Here is a 20,755-nt window from a genome sequence, read left to right as displayed (position 1 = left end):
CATTATAGGTGTATAGAAATGCAGCAGATTTCTATATGTTGATTTTGGATCCTGCAACTGGACAGAATGCGTGTATGCGTTCTAGCAATTTTTTGGTGGAGTCTTTTGTATTTTCTATATAGAGTATCATGTAATCTGCAAATAGTGAAAGTTTGACTTCTTCTTTGCTGTTTTGGATGCCTTTTATTTCTTTTTGTTGTCTGATTGCTGAGGCTAGGATTTCCAATACTATATTAAATAAAAGTGATGAGAGTGGACTGTTGTGTCTTGTTCCTGATGGTAGACGAAAAGCACTCGGTTTTACCCCATTGAGGATGATATTAGCTGTGGGTCTTTCATATATGGCCCTTATGATGTGGAGGTATGTTCCCTCAGTCCCACCATTGCTGAGAGTTTTTAATCAAGAATGGATGCTGTGTGTCGTCAAATGCTTTTTCTGCATCTATTGAGAGGATCATATGGTTCTTATCCTTTTTTTAATTAATGTGTATCACATTGATTTGCAAATACTGAACCATTTCTATAGCACAGGAATAAATCCCATGTGATTGTGGTGAATGATTCTTTTCCTATACTGTTGTACTTGATTTGCTAGTATTTTGTTGAGAATTTTTGCATGCATGTCCATCAGGGATACTGGCCTATATTCTGTTGTTTAGTGGAGTCTTTGATTTTGAAATCAGAATAATGAGGGCCTCGTAGAATGAATTTGGAAGTTTTCCTTCTGTTTCTATTAAGAAGAATAGGTATTAACTCTTCTTTAAAGATTTGATAGAATTCCCCTGTGAAGCCATCTGGCCCTGGAATTTTGTTTGTTGGTAGATTTTTAATTACCGATTTCATTTCTTCACTGGTTATCAGTCTGTTCAAGGTGTCTGTTTCTTCCTGTTTAAATTATGGTAGTTGATATGTTTCTAGCAATTTATCCATTTCTTCCAGAGTACTCAATTTGTCGGCATATAATTTTTCATAATATTATTTGTTTGTATTTTTTGATATTGTTTGTGAGTTCTCCTCTATCATTTGTGATTTTATTTATTTGGGTCCTTTCTCTTTTCTTTTCTTTTTTTTTTTTTTAATATTATATTATGTTAGTCACCATAAAGTACATCCCCGGATTCCAATGCAAAGTTCGATGCTTCATTAGTTGCGTATAACACCCAGTGCACCATGCAATACGTGCCCTCCTTACTACCCATCACCAGTCTATCCCATTCCCCCACCCCCTCCCCCTCTGAAGTCTTCAGTTTGTTTCTCATAGTCCATAGTCTCTCATGTTTCATTCCCCCTTCTGATTACCCCCCTTTTCTTTATCCCTTTCTTCCCCTACCGATCATCCTAGTTCTTATGTTCCATAGATGAGAGAAATCATATGATAATTGTCTTTCTCTGCTTGACTTATTTCACTTAGCATTATCTCCTCCAGTGCCGTCCATGTTGCAGCAAATGTTGAGAATTCGTTCTTTCTGATAGCTGAGTAATATTCCATTGTATATATGGACCACAGCTTCTTAATCCAGTCATCTGTTGAAGGGCATCTCGGCTCCTTCCATGATTTGGCTATTGTGGACAATGCAGCTATGAACATTGGGGTGCATATGGCCCTTCTCTTTACTACGTCTGTATCTTTGGGGTAAACACCCAGTAGTGCAATGGCTGGGTCATAGGGTAGTTCAATTTTTAACTTTTTAAGGGACCTCCACACTGTTTTCCAGAGTGGCTGTACCAACTTGCATTCCCACCAACAATGTAGGAGGGATCCCCTTTCTCCACATCCTCTCCAACAATTGTTGTTTCTTGCCTTGTCTATCTTTGCCATTCTAACTGGCGTAAGGTGGTATCTCAGTGTGGTTTTGATTTGAATTTCCCTGATGGCTAATGATTTTGAACATTTTTTCATGTGTCTGTTAGCCATTTGTATGTCTTCATTGGAAAAGTGTCTGTTCATATCTTCTGCCCATTTTATGATTTGTTTATTTGTTTCTCGTGTATTGAGTTTGAGAAGTTCTTTGTAGATCTTGGATACCAGTCCTTTATCTGTGGTGTCCTTTGCAAATATATTCTCCCATTCCGTGGGCTGTCTCTTAGTTTTTTTGACTGTTTCCTTGGCTGTGCAGAAGCTCTTTATCCTGATAAAGTCCCATAAGTTCATTTTATCTTTTATTTCTCTTGCCTTTGGAGATGTGTCGTGAAAAAGGTTGCTCTGGCCGATGTCATAGAAGTTGTTGCCTATGTTCTCCTCTAGAATTTTGATGGATTCCTGTCTCACATTGAGGTCTTTCATCCATTTGGAGTTTATTTTTGTGTATGGTGTGAGAGAGTGGTCAAGTTTCATTCTTTTGCATGTAGCTGTCCAATTTTCCCAGCACCATTTATTGAAGAGACTGTCTTTTTTCCACCGGATGTTTTTTCCTGCTTTATCAAAGATTAGTTGCCCAAAGAGCCGAGGGTCCATTTCTGGGTTCTCTATTCTGTTCCATTGGTCGATGTGTCTGTTTTTGTGCCAGTACCATGCTGTCTTTGTGATCACAGCTTTGTAGTACAGCTCGAAATCCGGCATTGTGATGCCCCCAGCTTTGTTTTTCCTTTTCAACAGTTCCTTGGAGATTCGGGGCCTTTTCTGGTTCCATACAAATTTAAGGACTATTTGTTCCAGTTCTTTGAAAAATGTCCTCGGTATTTTGATCGGGATAGCATTGAAAGTGTAGATTGCTCTGGGTAGTATGGACATTTTAACTATGTTAATTCTTCCAATCCATGAGCATGGAATATTTTTCCATCTTTTTATGTCTTCCTCAATATCTTTCAAAAGTGATCTATAGTTTCTAGCATATAGGTCCTTTACGTCTCTGGTTAAGTTAATTCCAAGGTAACGCATGGTTTTTGGTGTTATTGTAAATGGGATGGATTCCCTAATTTCTCTTTCTTCAGTCTCGTTATTCGTGTATAGAAATGCAACTGATTTCTGGGCATTGATTTTGTATCCTGCCACCTTACTGAATTGTTCTATAACTTCTAATAGTTTGGGAGTGGATTCCTTTGGGTTTTCCATATAGAGTATCATGTCATCTGCAAAGAGAGACAGTTTGACTTCTTCTTTGCCGATTTGGATACCTTTGATCCCTTTTTGTCTTCTGATTGCTGTTGCAAGGACTTCTAGTACTATGTTGAATAATAGTGGCGAGAGTGGGCATCCTTGTCGTGTTCCTGATCTTAAGGGAAAGGCTTCCAGCTTTTCCCCATTGAGAATAATGCTTGCAGTAGGCTTTTCATAGATGGCTTTTATGAGATTGAGAAATGTACCCTCTATTCCTACACTCTGAAGGGTTTTAATCAGGAAAGGATGCTGTATTTTGTCAAATGCTTTTTCTGCATCAATTGAGAGGATCATATGGTTCTTGAGTCTTTTCTTGTTGATATGATGTATCACATTGATTGATTTGCGAGTGTTGAACCATGCTTGCATCCCAGGTATGAATCCCACTTGGTCATGATGGATAATCCTTTTAATGTACTGTTGGATTCTATTAGCAAGGATCTTGTTGAGGATTTTGGCATCCATATTCATTAGAGAAATCGGTCTGTAATTCTCCTTTTTGAGGGGGTCTTTGCCTGGTTTGGGGATCAAGGTAATATTAGCCTCATAGAATGAGTTTGGTAGCTTTCCTTCTGTTTCTATTTTTTGAAATAGCTTTAGGAGAATAGGTATTATTTCTTCTTTGAATGTTTGGTAGAATTCCCCAGGAAAACCGTCTGGGCCTGGAGTTTTATTATTTGGAAGGTTGTTTATCACTGACTCAATTTCTTCATAGTTAATTGGCCTATTTAAGAAATCTATTTCTTCCTGTTTCAGTCTTGGTAGTTTATAGGTTTCCAGGAAGGCCTCCATCTCTTCCAGATTGTTTAGTTTTTTGGCATATAGCTGTTGATAAAAGTTTTGTGGTTTTTCTCCAATTTTATCTTGTGGTTGGTTTCAAGTTTCATAGCATTGTGGTTAGAAAGTATGCATGGTATGATTTCATTCTTTTTGCTCTTGTTGAGGCTTGATTTGTAACCAGTATGTAATCTGTTCTGAAGAATGAAAAGAATGTGTATTACGATGAAATGTTCTGAATCTATCTTTTAAATCCGTCTGCTCCAGTGTATCATTCAAAGCCATTGTGTCCTTGTTGATTTTCTGCTTAGATGATCTGTCCTTTGTTATAAGCATGCCCTACTCTTTTTGTATTATTTTCAATGAGTTCCTTTATGGTTTTTAATAATTGTTTTATGTGTTTGAATGCTCCCAAGGTGGGGGAGATCTTCTTATTGGATAGATCCTCTTTTTTATTGTATAATGCCTTTCTTCATCTCTTGTTATAGTCTTTGGTAAGTCTAGTTTGTTAGAAGTATTGCTACTCTGGCTTTTTTTGACGTCCATTTGCATGGTAAATACTTCTCCATTGTCTTGCTTTGAATCTGCAGGTTTCTTTAGGTCTAACATTAGTCTTGTAGGCAGCATAGTTGTGGGTCCTGTTTTTTTTTTTTTAATCCAGTCTGACACCATATATCTTTTGATTGGAGCATTTAGTCCATTTACATTCAGAGTAATTATTGTTAGATATGAATTTAGTGCCATTCTATTACTTGTTTTGTCATTGTTTTTGGAGATTTTCTGTGTTGCTTTCTAGGCTTTGTCAGTTTTGGTCTTTCTTTCCCACGTAAAGAGTCCCCTTTAATATTTCTTGCAGGGCTGGTTTAGTGGACATGAAATCCTTTACTTTCTGTTTGTCTGGGAAACTCTTTATCTCTCCTTCTATTCTGAATGACAGCCTTGCTGGATAGAGTATTCTTACCTGCATATTTTTCCCATTCAGCACATTGAATATCATGCCTCCTTCTTCCATCCTGCTAAGTTGTTGTGGACAGGTCTGCTGCTGATATAATTTGTCTTCCCTCTTAACTTAGGTACTCCTTTTATCTGCTACTTTTAGGATTTTTTCTATATCTCTTTTTTTTTTTGTAAATTTAACTACAGTATGTCTTGATTTGGGCCTGCTTTTCTTGATTTTGATGGGAGTTCACTATGCCTCCTGGACTTGGAAGTCTGTTTCCTTCCCCAGATTAGGTAATTTATCAGCTTAATTTCCTCGAATTAACCTTCTGACTCCTTTTCTCTCTTCTTCTGGGACTCCTGTGATACAAATATAATTATGTTTCATGGAGTCGCTGAGTTCCTTAAGTCTACTTTCATGGTCCTAGGTTTCCCCCCTTTTTATCAGCTTCCTTATTTTCCATAACTGTATCTTCTATATCACTTATTTGTTTTCTTTTCTTCTAACTTCCGAGTGGTCATTGTATCCAGTCAGTTTTGAATGTTATTGCATTTTTCATTTTGGCATGATTGTTTTTAAACTCTTTTATCTCTGTTTTAAGGGTTTCCCTGGTCTGTTCTATGCTTTTCTCAAGCCCAGCTAGTATCCTTATGATTGTTGCTTTAATTTCTGAGTCAGGCATGTTACTTACATGTATTTTGTTTAGATTCCTGTCTATGACCTTGTTATTTCTTTTGTGATGAATCCTCAGTCTAGACATTTTGTTTAGGTATCTGCTTTGTTCTCTGTGTTAGAACATCCTGTTATATTTCCTGCTCTTGAGAGTAATGACTTTATGAAGAGGAGGTCATATAATGTCCAGGGTCTGTTGCTTCAGGAAGTGTCTCTGGTGTCTGCTGTGTGCACTCTGCTGCAGTGTTATGGCTGTTCTATCCCTCAGATCAGTACTCTGCAGAGTTTCTCCTTGCCTGCAGTGAGTAGTTTCTGGACCTTGGCCAGAGTGTGGCGAATTTTAACTAGTTGTGCTCTTTCCTGCTTGTTTAAAGAGACCTGGTGCCATTTCCATTAGAACTGAAGCTTTGCAGAAGCCTGTGGTCAGTAGACATGGTGCCTTTGGGGGTGTGTCCTGGTCTGGGGGAGGAGCCTGCTGTGCTGGTTCTTAGGCACACTTGCCTGAGAGAAGCAATACCAGTAGAACGCAGAGGGGCAGGGTCGGTGTAAGCAATTAAGCAGCCTGTGTTGGCACTCTTCTATTTACTGAAGTTAGCTTATGCTGAAGTCCAGTGGAGGGAAGTGGCACCAGCCAGTTCCTTTGTCCCCTGAGAGAGGAGTTCATGCTCACTGATGGCAGGAAAGCACTCCCAGAGGAGCAAATAAAGTGCCTTCATGCACCCTAAGTGTTTTTTAGATCATTGTTTTCTCACTGTCTGTGTCCAGGTTGCTTGCCTGCCTATTGAGTGCAGTGTGAACTTTGGGCTCTTCCCTAGCCAAGCTGGCTGAGTTTTAAAATTCTAAATTTACAGAGCTGGTGTGCTGGGGACCTGTGCTGGTCTGGGCGTGGTGCAGGTTTGACCCAGAAGGGCAGTCTCACCAGAGCTCAGGAGTGTGGAATTTGGAGCAGAGCTCACTAAGCAGCCAGTGTCTGGTTTCGCTGTCCTCATCAGGTGTCTCTGCACGTATTCTTGGAGACTGGGGACGGAAATGTTGCCCACTGGCTCCTTTGTCCCCAGAGAAGCAGACACCTCTCAGATGCCCTCCAAAAAGGGGGATCCATCTCTCCCAGTGTGTCTCAGGAGATCTTCAGATCATGCCATCTGACCCTCTTTTACCTTCCTGCCTTCTCTACAGGAGAACTGCAGCACCCTCAGGGTTCTATATCAGCCATGCCAGGGACCTCTAAAACTACAGTCTTTGAGCCCTGCTAGTTGAAAACACTCCTGAAAGTCATCCCCTCGTTTTCTCAGTTAATGGGTTTGGGAAGTGTTTTCATTGTGTGATCCCCTCTATGCTCCTCTCTCTCTTGCCTCCCTCTGCAACCTGGGCTCCTTCCCCTCTTCAGCACCCATGACCCATTTCTCCCCCAAACAGGTCTCTGCATCTCCTATCTTCCACGATGTGGCCTACTCTCTCCCTCTAGTTGTGCAGTTTGTTCTGTCAGTCCTCAGATCTATTTCTTGGGTATTCAGAATGAGTTGATATTTATCTAGCTGTGTTTGAGGGATGCAGCAAGCCTACAGTCCTCCTACTCTACCATCTTAGCTCCTTTTTTATATTGTTTTTACTTTTGAACCATGGTAATGTTTTTACATATTTAAAATTTGGAAAATCAGCAAGGATGGAGAAAAGCAAAAAGTGATTACAAGCAGAAAGAAGTGAAACTAACTGCATAACAAATTGATAACAAACATGCAGAAGAAAAACAATCCAAGTAACTGTTAAACACATTACTCTGATTATTTACCCTTAGTGGAATGTAAGGACAAAAATAAACAAAATTTGAACCTAATTTTGTTGTTAGTAGTAGTATGGAACTAGCCTATTTGAAATTGTTTTTTGTATATTTTAAGAGTGAGCATATGAATAAATATGTCAATGTTGTAAAACAGTGGTCTTACTTGGGAGAAGAAAGATAAAAATAGTGGAATGCAAGAAGAAGAGGAGCGACCTTGTGATGTTATATTGGAACAGAATTATCAGTATAAATTCAAGATGATAAAGAAGTTCCTAACTTTTCACTGAAAAGGCCTAGAAACAGTGAAATCCTAGTAGTAATAAGTATAACTAGCACATAGATTTTGAGCACTAAGTACTGTTCCTCACTAAAAGGTACCAAAATTCTTTGAATAAATGACGATTCAGTATCTGGAGTGAGAAAACTAATGAATACCTATCTCAAAGACACAAGAACCATTTTGTGTGGGCTCCCACTGGCCCAATGTGGGATAATTTGAACATCAAAAAAAAAAGATACTTAAGAATTACGACTTGTTCAATAAAAAACTAACCTATAATTTCACAACAATGCAAAAGTATGGGACAGGGAAAGCTCTTCTTTAAGAAGAATGCCAACTAACACTTTGTAGAAGGAATGATAAATTTAGAAAATCATATTTTGCAACTTCCATTGTAATAATGATGGCAGGTAAGGATCATCATTGGTTGCTAAAACCATATGGTGAAAAAATTATGGGGGAATGGAATATTTACACAGTTTGAAAATGTAACCCATAGATTACTTATTAATTTCAAAGAGAAAAAAGTATCGTTAAAATAGAGAAATCTGGTACAGTCCCTTAACCAAATGATCAGACTTAATATTAATTGTGGAGTAAGTTGACATTGTGTACCTCCTGATCTGATGCAGTGGGGCGCATCATCACCTATATTGTATTTCTACCAAAAATGTTTAGCCTGGATCTAATAATCAGGAACTAAACAAAAACAACTTAAATGGCATTCTTTAAAAAATGCACTTGGATATGTTAGAAATATCAGTGTCGCACATACCCAACACGGACTTAAAAACTTATAAATTCAATGTATTGATCCTAATTGGATTCTGGGTGGAAAAATACGTCTATAAAGGATATATTATTGGAACAGTAGGTAAAATCTGACTATGGACTATATGTTAGATAAATTTCTTGGGTGTGATAATATTTGTATTCTAGTCAGTATGAAAATATTCTTTTTTTAGGAGATACATGCTAATGAAATATTTAGGAGTGAAATGTAACAATGTAACTCATTCTCAAATGAATTAGCAAAAAAATAGTGTAAACTTAGAGGATGAAGTGAGAAAAAGCCAATGTGGCAGTTGCTAAACTGGGGGAAGCATGAGTTTCCAGATTGAAGGGACCTACCAAGTACCCAGCACAATGAATGGAAAGGAAAACACACCCACACCAGAACACATTATCATAAAATTTCGGAGTTGAGGATAAACAAAACAACCATAACAGTTGTGAGAGGAATGTCTCAAAGGGGAGGTATTCATGGGAGATTTAAATAATAGATTACCTAATATAATTGATTATGAGAAAAATAGTATTCAGATGGGCTTTATATTTCTGGAAGAAAGTTTAGAGAGAATTACCAATAGTGACATATAAAATTAAGAAAATGAAAAAACAAGGCAATTACTAAGTCCAGGAAGAACCAAAAATTTTACAAGAAAAAATATATAAAATTCTAGTACCTACTTGATTCAACAGGTAATACTTTACTTGGTCTTAATAAGGTAAACACTGAATATTAACTTAAACAGCACTTGTGGGGGCGCCTGGGTGGCACAGCGGTTAAGCGTCTGCCTTCAGCTCAGGGCCTGCTGTGAGCCTGCTTCTTCCTCTCCCACTCTCCCTGCTTGCGTTCCCTCTCTCCCTGGCTGTCTCTATCTCTGTCGAATAAAAAAAAAAATCTAAAAAAAAACCCAAACAGCACTTGTGCTATAACCAGTGTTATTAGAAGAGTGTAAAAATGAAGCAGTGGTAATGTGAGATAGTATAGGAGAGCTGAATTTCATAACACATGTATATATGCATATATGTATGTGTAAATACCAGAAGAAATAGCTATGAATTTGGGGATAGGAAGGAGATAGGCATGAAGGAGGAGACAAAAGACCTTTTTGATATAAGCTTTTTAATCTTATGTAACTTTTTAAGATCTATACATTTGTGCTTTAGTACAAATAAAAATAATTTAAAGTATATTTTATACATTTTTACTACAGGATAATTATTTGTGATTTATTTCATTGGTGTTTCCACAAAAATAATTCCATTTTTTCTAGTAGCTTTTGATGAAGTTTTCACTGAAGATTTTGTTTTTGACAGTGGTAAATAGAAAAATATAAAGCATGTAATCCATGGGGAGTTTTGTGCCAATGTAGTGGTCCACACATACCAAGGTTGAGAACTATGTTCTTCACAATACAGAGAAATTTAAAAACCTGGAGCAGAATAGTTCTCTTTTAAACTGCCTAGCTGGCAATGAAAGAAGAGTCTGAAATTAACCACTCAGATGTGGGAATAAATTTTAGTTGTTTTGCTTAAGGGTATATTTGTAAAGGTCCTATAGCTGGGAGTACCAGTAAAAGTGACAAAACTCCTTTTGTCTCCTACCATGTTTAACAGTAGCTGTCAAGAGACAAATTAATTGTAGATAAGAGTTTGGAATCTATACCAAATCTGAAATGTTAAGTTTTATATCCATTGTTAACAAAAATAGCTACTGGAAGAAGTAAGCTTTTCATGGAGAAGTCTTTTTTATTTTAAAGTATACATAAGGATTTCAGTGTATTATTTTTCAGTCCCTATAATAAATAACAGTGCTTTTAATTAAATATTTACCAATTATAGTCACCTTTAAAATTTTTCACCTTCCTTTTCTGCCCTTCAAAATTAAAAATAAAACATTAGGGGAGCCTGGGTGGCACAGCGGTTGAGTGTCTGCCTTCGGCTCAGGGCATGATCCCGGCGTTGTGGGATCGAGCCCCACCTCAGGCTCCTCTGCTATGAGCCTGCTTCTTCCTCTCCCACTCCCCCTGCTTGTGTTCCCTCTCTCGCTGGCTGTCTCTATCTCTGTCGAATAAATAAAAATAAAAAAAAATCTAAAAATCTAAAAAAAATTAAAACATTAAAATTTTATTTCTTTTAAATGAAATGGTTTACAGTGTATGGGATTTCATAGCTTTTTGTTTATTCACTGGGCTAATAGCTTAACAATGAAGAAAGCATTCCCACATCAATTTTTCTCACTTGTACTATGGATGAGGAATTGGGAGAGGTATTTTAATGAGTGCAAAGCCTTCAAAATCCTTAGTTAGAAACTATTCTGTATTTTCAGTTATTATGCTAGTTATATGACCTTTTTCTATGTTTCTCTTGCTTTTGCTTTTTAGGGTAAGATAGCTGAACGTGGTACCCACCGTGGTTTGCTCACAAACCCTGGCAGTATCTATTCAGAAATGTGGCATACACAGAGTAGCCGTGTGCAGAACCATAATAACCCTACATGGGATGCAAAGAAAGAAAATATGTCCAAAGAGGAGGAAAGGAAGAAACTACAAGAAGAAATTGTCAACAGTGTGAAAGGCTGTGGAAACTGTTCCTGCTAAGTTGCATGAGACATTTTTTTTGATACATTTGCACTGAAGCAAAATTGTTTTATTAAAAAAAATCATACATTCCCATTTTCTATAATCCTTTTTTAAGATAAGATTTATTTGAAAAAGAATTTGAGTTTTACATCTTTCACAGTATTTAAGGTGATGTCTGTATTTAGCCCCAAATGATTTTCTTGTGACTGCCTTCGTTGTGCCCAAAGCATAGTTTTTGTTACTATTTCACTTTGCTCCATTTCTATTTTTGGGGCCTGATAGCCATTTGATATCCATAACCAGATGAATTACATTGGATTACAAATTTTAATAGTTTTTAAAATCTCCTTTATGCTGACAATTTAGATGGAAAGTATCCATTTAAAAAAAAAAGACAATGTTGGTTCATTGTTTCTCCTTCTCCCTCTCCACTGACATACTTTAGTGATAGATACCTACACTTTCATATTCAAAGTCTTTGCCACTGTTATTTTTTTGGGGAAAAACCTTAATTCTCATGTATATATGTAGAATGTTCTTCATCATTAACCAGCATCTCTAGTGGTGGGAGTTTTATTTTTCATCAAAATGAGTTGTTGCTCTTGTTTGGGACCAAAATTTACCTTTCCCTTTAAACCCTTAAAACCCTGATGTAATTTGACAGTTGTCATACTGGGAATGATCTAAAATGCTTAGGAAGTTAATTGCCCTTCTATTTCCATATTAACTATAGTGCTTTTGCTGTCTGAAGTTACATAGAGAAACAACTAAATGGAATGTATGCATGCACATATATGTGTGTGTGCACATGCTAACACTTGTATATAAAGCAGCAACCACTTAAAAGTTATTAATGACCTTGAGGTAAATAGAAGATTATGTATATGTACTCTAGATGATTGGGACTTTAATCAGTGACACGTCAGAATTTATTAGGTCTTCCCTTCCTTTTTTAGTTAATGAGTCCTTTTAAATGTGACATTACAAGGAAGAGCCCAAACAAAATGATCAAGTTTTACCTGTTAATAAAATGTTGGTATATGTTCACTTAGAAGCTCTTCTCTTTTCCATTTTGAATAGCTTCTTTTCTTTTTAAAGAAGCTGTTTTCTTTTCATATGATTAGAGGTGGTCTCTAACCCATTGGATCATGTGGTCATTAACCAGTATTTTCAGCTAATAAAAACTTGAATAACCTAAAAAACACAGTTATTGTAGGGGCCATTAAGTAAATCTTAAATATTTTCTTTTAACTTCATCATATTAAGATGGTTCTATACAGTGAAATAATAGACAAAAGAAAAGCTTCCTAGGATGATTGACTCAGATGAAAACGTCAAGAAAAGGGGCATTTATTATAACATAATTTTACATTACCATATTACATATTCATATAAAAGGGTATAAAGTATAAATTTTTAAATCCATGTTGAAATATTTTTTTAATGGATTGGGATGAATAAGCTATAGTTTTAGAATATGGGCTCTGAAAATGGAGCAAGATGATAGTGTTTTATTTCTTATATCCCTGTATTTTAAAAAATAGCTATTTCCTTCCTAAGGGAATCCCAGTTTACAAAAATTAAGTTGGAACAAGAGTAATTTGGGCTCAGAAAAACTGATGCCTTCCTGAAGGTTTTCAAAATAGAAATATCTTGGTGATGAACAGATAGGTTCATTTGGAAGTTTTTTCAACAGTTGAAGTCTGAGGGTCAGCTGTGAGAATCAGAAAGAGGTGTAGGCATTTGGACAAACTCAAAGTATGCATTTACTTTTCCTCCACAGGGATGTGCACCTTTTATATACCTTAAGATAAATATTTTGCCTTTTTCCTTAGATGTTGACAAAGATCAGTTTGTACAAATGGCTAGTTTAAAAATAAGTTTTAAGGGGCACCTCCGTGGCTCAGTCTGTTAAGCGTTCAACTCTTGATTTCAGGTCATGATCTCAGGGTCGTGAGATCAAGCCCTGCATTGGGCTCTGAGCTGGGCATGGAACCTGCTTAAGAGTCTCTCTCTGCCTCCATCCCCCCCCCAAATTAATTAATTTTGCTTTAAGGATAAGATATTTAAAGATTATATGAATTCTTGTTTCTGGATCACTTTGTTTATGTTGTCATCTTGCTGTCATCCTTCCTAATTCCTGGATGTGTCAGTGAGTAGCAGCTTTTGCCAGTGTATATTCATAATTCATATATACCTTCTACCTTTGTCATAGGGTATTCTGTTGTAGATTAAGTAGTTGAAAGCTTTTAAATATATTTGCTTTGGGAGCTTTCTTAAATTATAGAAAGTCCCTTTTCCCCCTGCTTTGAGTACATAGATTTTGAATGTAAACTATATAGTAAATGACAATATTAAGTCAAATAAGCTGGTTAAAACTGATTAGTTAAGACAAAACGACTCAGCAAGGGAGGCTCTTTACCAGTTTTATTGTTATAGCAATTTGTGCAGATAATCAATACTAAATAAACAATATGTCTTTGTGACTAGAAATGGGTGGCCCATTGAAGGAACTCTTTTCTGCAATGCATAGGGATAACTGATATTTTGTCATTCACACTTTTAGATCAAGTATAGATAATTAATAGACACTCTGGGGGTATGGCTTTAGAGCCTTATGCAGAAGGTGAAAACTTGGAATTGCCTCAAAGAGAAAGTAATTGTTTGCAGAGTTCATAATATGGGTAAAATGGTAGTAAATTATAGTGCTTTAACTTAGAATTAAGCTGTCATATTTCTGATGACCAATCAGTGAAAGGCAACTTTCCATTGCCCCAAGTTTTTCAGTTCTAATGGTTATGAAGGAAACCTTTGGGGTGGAGAAATTTCTTGACTGCAAAGCATGCAAAACTAGCATTTTGATTAAGTAGAATTGGAATTAATTGTTCTAATTAAAAACAAGTCGGAACAGTTTTGGTTTAAAAAGACAGTGGATTGTTTTCATATATCCTGTTCGCACACAGCTACAGAACAATGTTTTTCACTGATTAGTTTCTATTCCATTTCTACTACATAAGATCATAGGATTTTTAGAGTTGGAAGGAATATAAAAGCCTTTAATGTAATTTCCTCATTCAGAAACAATTTCAGGAGAAATCACTGGTCTTGCTAGAGACCAATTTGGAATGAAAACCCTGGCTCTTGACACCTACTACATTTCTCTTTTTGCTGGACTTTTCCACTCAGAAGCTAAGTTGAAAAATATATTGAAGGCTGAGACTTCTAGAAGGTTGAAGTGAGGAGCTCAGTAGACCTTCTCTCCAGCAAAACAACTTTACTGTTTGAAATTATTTTTTAAAAACAATAATTTAAAATCTCTATAGAAATTGCCCAAAGGGCATGTATCAATTAGAAAAACATTTATTCAAGAAACCTATTAAATATCAGTAAGAATAGCAAGATTCTGGCATTTGAAGAATTACCTGCATATCCGCTACCATACCAGGTCTGTGTTACAGAAGCTTGACCTTGGGTACTCCATTTAGGCAGGTGTGGTGAAGATGTTGGGAGGAGGTAGGGCTCCTTCCCGAAGCTCCCACTCCAGGGCTGTGGTTTCACCCTGGCAGGGGTAGCTGCCTGCATTTCTTACCCCCCAACTCTGTGTTGCAGAAATTTATTCCACATAGGCACAGCCAAGAGGACTGGTAATACCTTCCCCCACCCAGCCTCCATTCTTTGAGTGGAAGCACTACTCTGTGTGCAGGCTAATACTGAGGCCCTGATTTTTTCCACCCTAGCTTAGTCAATGTTTGGATGTTTCACTGAAGGAGAGGAAAACACAGAATACCAGGGACTGACACCATGCCCCAGTGCCCTCTCAGAGTGGTGTTTTCACTCTGGGCCCCTTGCCTCCCACCCCCCAGCTTTGGTTTAGTGGTGCACAGGTTCTTTCTAAGTGGGAAGGTATGCAATGAGGATAAAGAATTCCACCACCCTTCCTGGGGGACTGACTTCATTTGAAACACCATGGAGAACTCTGTCCCTAAGGACACTGTCAAAAACAATGGAGATCTTGGTGGAGAGCAATTAGGAGGAGCTGGTGCAAGCAAAGCAGCAGAGCAGCCCGAGTTTTAATAAACAGAAACCAAGAGGGAACCAAAAAGAGCCCTCCTGGGAACACAGTCAACTCTGGGGATTGAAAAGACTGTGTGCATGTGCTGGGCTGCACCTACTCAGGACAATTAGAGCAGAACATGGGACAGACTTAAAAGCATTTCCCAGTACATGCAGACCCATCAACACAGAGCAAAAGCTTTGCTGGCACAAGGAACTTGACCAAACACTGAACAATAAATTGGTCTGATTTAGAGGTGACTATTAGGAACACAGGCTTAAAAATAAAATCACACTCCTCCTTGGCAATCTGGTAGACTATGTATATGTCTAAAACTGTGCCCTCCCAGAGCAGAGAAGGAAACTCCCAGTTACTAGTCCCTCGCTGAACGTGGGTCAAAGGAATACTCCCTGACATAGCAACCTCCAAGCACATACACATCCAATGGTAAAGGGTAAAAATCCCGCCAATAAGTGCATTATACCGACCCAGAGAGAACCCTTAGGTGGCTAGACTAAAAGATAGGTAACATCATGCTGCATGCTGCAGGGGAAATAACCAAGCAAATGCTGATTCCTTATAGGAGAAGGATCATTATCCAGAGTTGCTATAAGATACTATAATACAGTGTCTGCTTTATAACAAAAGATTTTAAGAAATGCAAAGAAACAGGAAAATATCATGCATACACAGGAAAAACAGGCAGTAAATAGTGCTTTAAGGGGCCTGGATGGTAACTATAGCATATAAAGATTTATCAATAAAGAAATAGAAATTAAAAGAACTAAATGGAAATTCTGAAGTTAAGAAGTACAGTAACTGAAATGAGAAATTTACTAGAGGAACTCAATAATATATTTGAGCTGGCCAAAGAGTCCACAAACTTGAAGATAGATCAAGAGATTATGCAATCTGAAGAACAGAGAAAAAAATGAAAAATGTCTTCAAGAGAAATGTGGGACACCACTGAAAATACCAACATATTCAAACTGTAAGCAGAGGAGAGGAAAGGAGCAGGAAAAAATATTCAAAGAGATGAATGGAAACATCTAAATTTGACGAAAAATATAACACGTCAAAAAGGCTCAACAGACACCATTTAGGAAAAACACAGATGTTCAAAGCTAAAGATGAGAACATTGTAAAAGCAGTAAGAGATAAAAGACTCCACATATAGGGAAACCCCAATATGATTAACAGGTGAGGTTTCTCATAAACAGTGAAAGCCAGAAGACAGAGGGATCACATATTTGAATTGCTGAAATTTAAAAAATTATCAATCAAGGGATGCCTGGGTGGCTCAGTTGGTTAAGTGTCTACCTTTGGCTCAGGTCATGATCCCAGGGTGTTGGGATCAGGCCCCACATCAGGCCCCCCTGCTTGTGCTTATGCTCGCTCTCTGACAAATAAAAACCTTTAAAAATTTTTTAAATAAAAAACTATCAATATTATATCCAAAACTATCATTCAAAAATGAAGGTGAAATAAAGATGTTATCATATAAGTAAAAAGAAAATGCAATTGCTAGTAAATCTGTATTGCAAGAAGTACAAAGGAATTATTCAGACAAAAAGCAGGTGACACCAGACAGTAATTCAAACACACACACACACACACACACACACACACACACACACAACAGAGCACCAATAAAGTCACACGTAGATACTTAGTAAAAGACAGTATAATTGCGTGTGTCTTCTTTGTTTTAGGAGAATTTTTTTTCCACTGAAAAATAATGTTTATTGAGATCCCACCAGTTGCACAATCTGCTCCTGACATTAAGCAGCAGCTTCTTGCAGTTTGGTCTTTCATAAGTGGTCCCATGAATTCTTTCTTATCCTCCACAGTCTGGAATCAGTCATGGCCAAACTTGGAGGTGGTATCAATGAACTTAAGGTCAATCTCCAGGGCCTGCCGTTTGATCTGCACCAGCAACAACTTGTGGAGAGTAAGCACTTGCTTCTTGGTTATCACACAGCCTTTATGCATGACAAAGTCATTGGTCACTTCATCATAGTGGACAAAGCTGACTCAGAGGGTTTATGCTCTTGTCAGATCATAATCAGCGGAAGCATTGTTCTTGATCAGTTTGCCATCCTTGATGAGGTAGCTCTGGCCAATCTTGTAGATCTTCTTGTTGATCTCAGTGCAGTGATGGTAGCCTTTCTGCCCAGCCCATGCCATGGAGAAGGCCACTTGGGCAGGATGCCATGCCCCAATACAGCCCACCTTGCACAGTCCCTGGTGGGTTTTGCAGGGTAGCTTCTTGGTGTGCCAGTGGCTGGTGACCTCTTTGTAACCTTTGCCCTTGGTGACACTAATGACATGTATCATCTCATCCTGCCCAAACACTTGGTTCACAAACACCTGCTGTTCCATGCTCTTGGATGCCTAGTCCAGCTTCTCAGCCACTATGCCTCTACTCACCTGGACCTCCATAAGATGGGCTTTCTTCTGGCATAGAGGAAGTAGGGGCATCTAGGTATGGGTGACGTGGATGATTTGGCCATACCTCATGCTGTTGAAGTCCTTCTCTAGCTGCTGCTTGCCGTCATTATCCTGCCACTTGCAGTATTTGATTGAAGGCCTTCTTAGACTTACCCCAGTTTTTATAGAAGTGCCTTTTGCACTTATCGTGGATGTGCTCAGCAAAGATGGTCTTTTTAAAATATTTTTTATTTGTCATAGAGACAGAGCACAAGCAGAGGGAGTGGCAGGCAGAGGGAGAAGCAGGCTCCCCGCTCAGCAAGGAGCCCAACACAGGACTCGATCCCAGGACTCTAGGTTTATGACCTGAGCTGAAGGCAGACATTAAACCAACTGAGCCACCCAGGCGTCCCAAAGATGGTCTTAAAAGTACAGAGACCTTGAATGGTTTCTTCATAGCCCATGGTGCCCACCACCATGGATGGTGCCTCCACAATGGTTACATCCTCCACAATTTCCTTCTTTTTCACTTTGGATCCTGGCCTGCTGACCTCTCACACAATGTGAGTCATGCCAGCCTTGTAGCCGAGGAAAGCTGTAAGGTGGATAGGTTTCGAAGAGTCATCCTTGGGGAAGCTTGTCACCTTCCATGGTGCCAGCTACTGCATTTCTGGGGCAAGAAGCCCAGGGACCCATGCCTGGGAATAGAGAATTTCCTATGAGATATTCTGCCACAGAATGCTGCCAGTGGAGCAAGAAAATTTTAAAACTTAAGTTGACTTAGAAAACAACCACATGAAGCAATCTGTATTCTTTTGTTGGGAGTGGATGCAAAGCTGTCTTGGAGTAATGAAAGTAATTCTTGGAAATGAAACTAGGTGATATCCAGAACCCACAGAATAAATGAAGAGAGCCAGAAATGGTATATGCAATGATTAATATAACAAAATCTATGAATATACACCTGCCCTTCTCTTAGATGTTTGGAAAGATATAAGATCATATAAACTAATAGTTTTAATTATGTATTGTTGAGTTTGATACACACACACACACATATAATTGTAACATATATAGATGTAATACATACAACAATAATACAAAAAGGTGTGGAAAGGAGCTATAGAGGAGTAAAGGTTATATGCTTCACCGGAACTAATCAATGGAAATATGAAATAAATTCTGAGAAGTTAGGATGTATATTTTAAGCCCTAGAACAACCACTAAGAAAGTAACTGTAAGAAATATACTGAAAATATTAAAGGGATCAAAATGTTACACTGGAACATATCCACTTAATACAAGAAGGCAATAAAGTAGGAATCGAAAAAAAAAAGACATGAGGCATATAGAAGAACTTTACATCAAAAACCAGGGATGTACTGTATGGTGACTAACATAATATAATAAAAAAAATATTTAAAAAAAAAGGAAAAAAAGAAAAAAATTAAAGTGAAAGATGTAGCAATAGAGATTGTAAGATTGAATTTAAAAATCAAAAGCCAAATTGATCCAACAGGTATCCCATCTATAGGAGAAGCACTTCATATTCAAAGATACAAATAGGTTGAAAATAAAGGATGGGAAGGGTGCCTGGGTGGCTCAGTCAGTTAGTGTCTAACTCTTGGTTTTGGCTCAGGTCATGATCTCATGGGTTGTGAGATTGAGCACCATATCTGACTCCGTGTTCAGCAGGGAGTCTGCTTGAAGATTCTCTCCCTCTGCCCCTCCCCCCACTCTCTCTAATAAATAAATCTTTTTTAAAAAGGATGGGAAATATATATATTCTGCAAGAATTAACCATAGAAGTCTTGAAGCGCCTAAACTAATATCAGAAAAAATAAACTTTAAAACCAATAAATGCTACTAGAGATAAAAAGGTATATTTCATAATGAGTAGAAATTCAATCTCTCAGGAAGATATGACAATTCAAAACATATGCACCTAAGAACCTATCAAAATGCATGAAACAAAAACTGACAGAACTGAAGGGAGAAATAGACAATTCAACCATAATAGTAGAAAATTTCAAGGCCTCTTTCAATAATGGATAGAACAACTAGGCAGAAGATTAAGGAAATAGAAGACTTAAACAGAATACACGTTCTGCCTAAGTGCACATGGAACATTCTTCAGGATAGACCAAATGCTAGGCCAAAAAACAAGTGTCAACAAATTTTAAAAAGATTGAAATCATACAAAACATGTTCTGTGGCCACAATAAAAAAATATTAGAAATCAGTAATAGAGGAGGAAAACATGGAGACTTTGGAAGGAAATTAACTCACTTTAAATATGGGTCAAAGAAGAAATCACAAGGGGAAACTAGAAAATATTTGGAGGTGAATGAAAATGGAAAAACAAATGTATGGGATGCAGCTAACGGTGTCATTAAAGGGAATTTTATAGCTATAAATCCCTATATTTCAAAAGAAGTAATATCTCAAATCAGTAACCTAAACTTCGGCCTTAGGAAACTAGAAAAAGAAGAGCAAAGTGAACCAAAAGCTAGCAGAAAGAAAATTTGGAGCATAAAGCAGTGAAATAGAGAATACAAAATCAGTAGGAAAAAATTAAAGCCACAAGGTGATACTTTGGAAAGATTAACAAAATTAAATTTTTTAAACTACACTGACCAGTAACAAAATAGTGAAGATTCAATTTAGTAAAAAAAAAAAAGAAAGAAAAAAAAAAGAAAGAAAAAAAAAAAGAATGAAGAACATCGCTGCCAATTTTACAGGTTAAAAAAAAAACACTAAAAGCCTGAATAGGGAGGGGAGGTAAGGTGGTAGAAGAATAGGGCACCTCGTTTCAATTGGTCCCTTGAATTTAGCTACATAACGATCAAATCATTCTGAACACCCATGAATTCCACCCAAGATGTAAGAAAAAATACCTGGAACACTACAAGTAGAAAAGCGACCACTTTTTGCAAGGTAGGATGTGCAGAGAAGTGATTCTGAGGGGATATATCAAAAGATAAATGGTGGAGGAAGGAGCAGGTACATCATGATCAGAACTGCTCTCCAAGATAGAGGACTTCCTGGAAACCTATAAACTACCAAGACTGAAACAGGAAGAAATAGATTTTTTTTTAAAGATTTTATTTATTTATTCGACAGAGATAGAGACAGCCAGCGAGAGAGGGAACACAAGCAGGGGGAGTGGGAGAGGAAGAAGCAGGCTCATAGCAGAAGAGCCTGATGTGGGGCTATATCCCGTAACGCCGGGATTACGCCCTGAGCCGAAGGCAGACGCTTAACCGCTGTGCCACCCAGGCGCCCCGGAAGAAATAGATTTTTTAAACAGGCCAATTAATTATGAGGAGATTGAGTCTGTGATAAAAAACCTTCCAA

At 37.7% G+C, this 20,755-nt stretch overlaps 1 protein-coding gene and 1 pseudogene across 3 annotated transcripts in view; one reads left to right on the top strand and one right to left on the bottom strand.

Annotated features, from left to right (window-relative positions):
• ABCB7 (ATP binding cassette subfamily B member 7) overlaps positions 1-11,007 on the top strand; it is a 198,143-nt gene extending 187,136 nt beyond the window's left edge. For all 3 annotated transcript variants that reach the window (XM_034648910.1, XM_034648912.1, XM_034648909.1), the window contains one exon: positions 10,717-11,007. In XM_034648910.1, the coding sequence (XP_034504801.1) occupies positions 10,717-10,932 (216 nt within the window). In that variant the 3' untranslated portion in view covers positions 10,933-11,007. The remainder of the gene's footprint in view (positions 1-10,716) is intronic.
• Positions 11,008-16,421: 5,414 nt separating this feature from the next.
• LOC100467383 lies at positions 16,422-18,155 on the bottom strand (annotated as a pseudogene).
• Positions 18,156-20,755: the final 2,600 nt, after the last annotated feature.

The sequence above is a fragment of the Ailuropoda melanoleuca genome, chromosome X (assembly GCF_002007445.2).
Source record: "Ailuropoda melanoleuca isolate Jingjing chromosome X, ASM200744v2, whole genome shotgun sequence".
NCBI classification, from domain to species: Eukaryota; Metazoa; Chordata; class Mammalia; order Carnivora; family Ursidae; genus Ailuropoda; species Ailuropoda melanoleuca.
The sequence above is the reverse complement of the archived record's forward strand: the minus strand, read 5'-3'. Positions and strand labels throughout refer to the sequence as shown.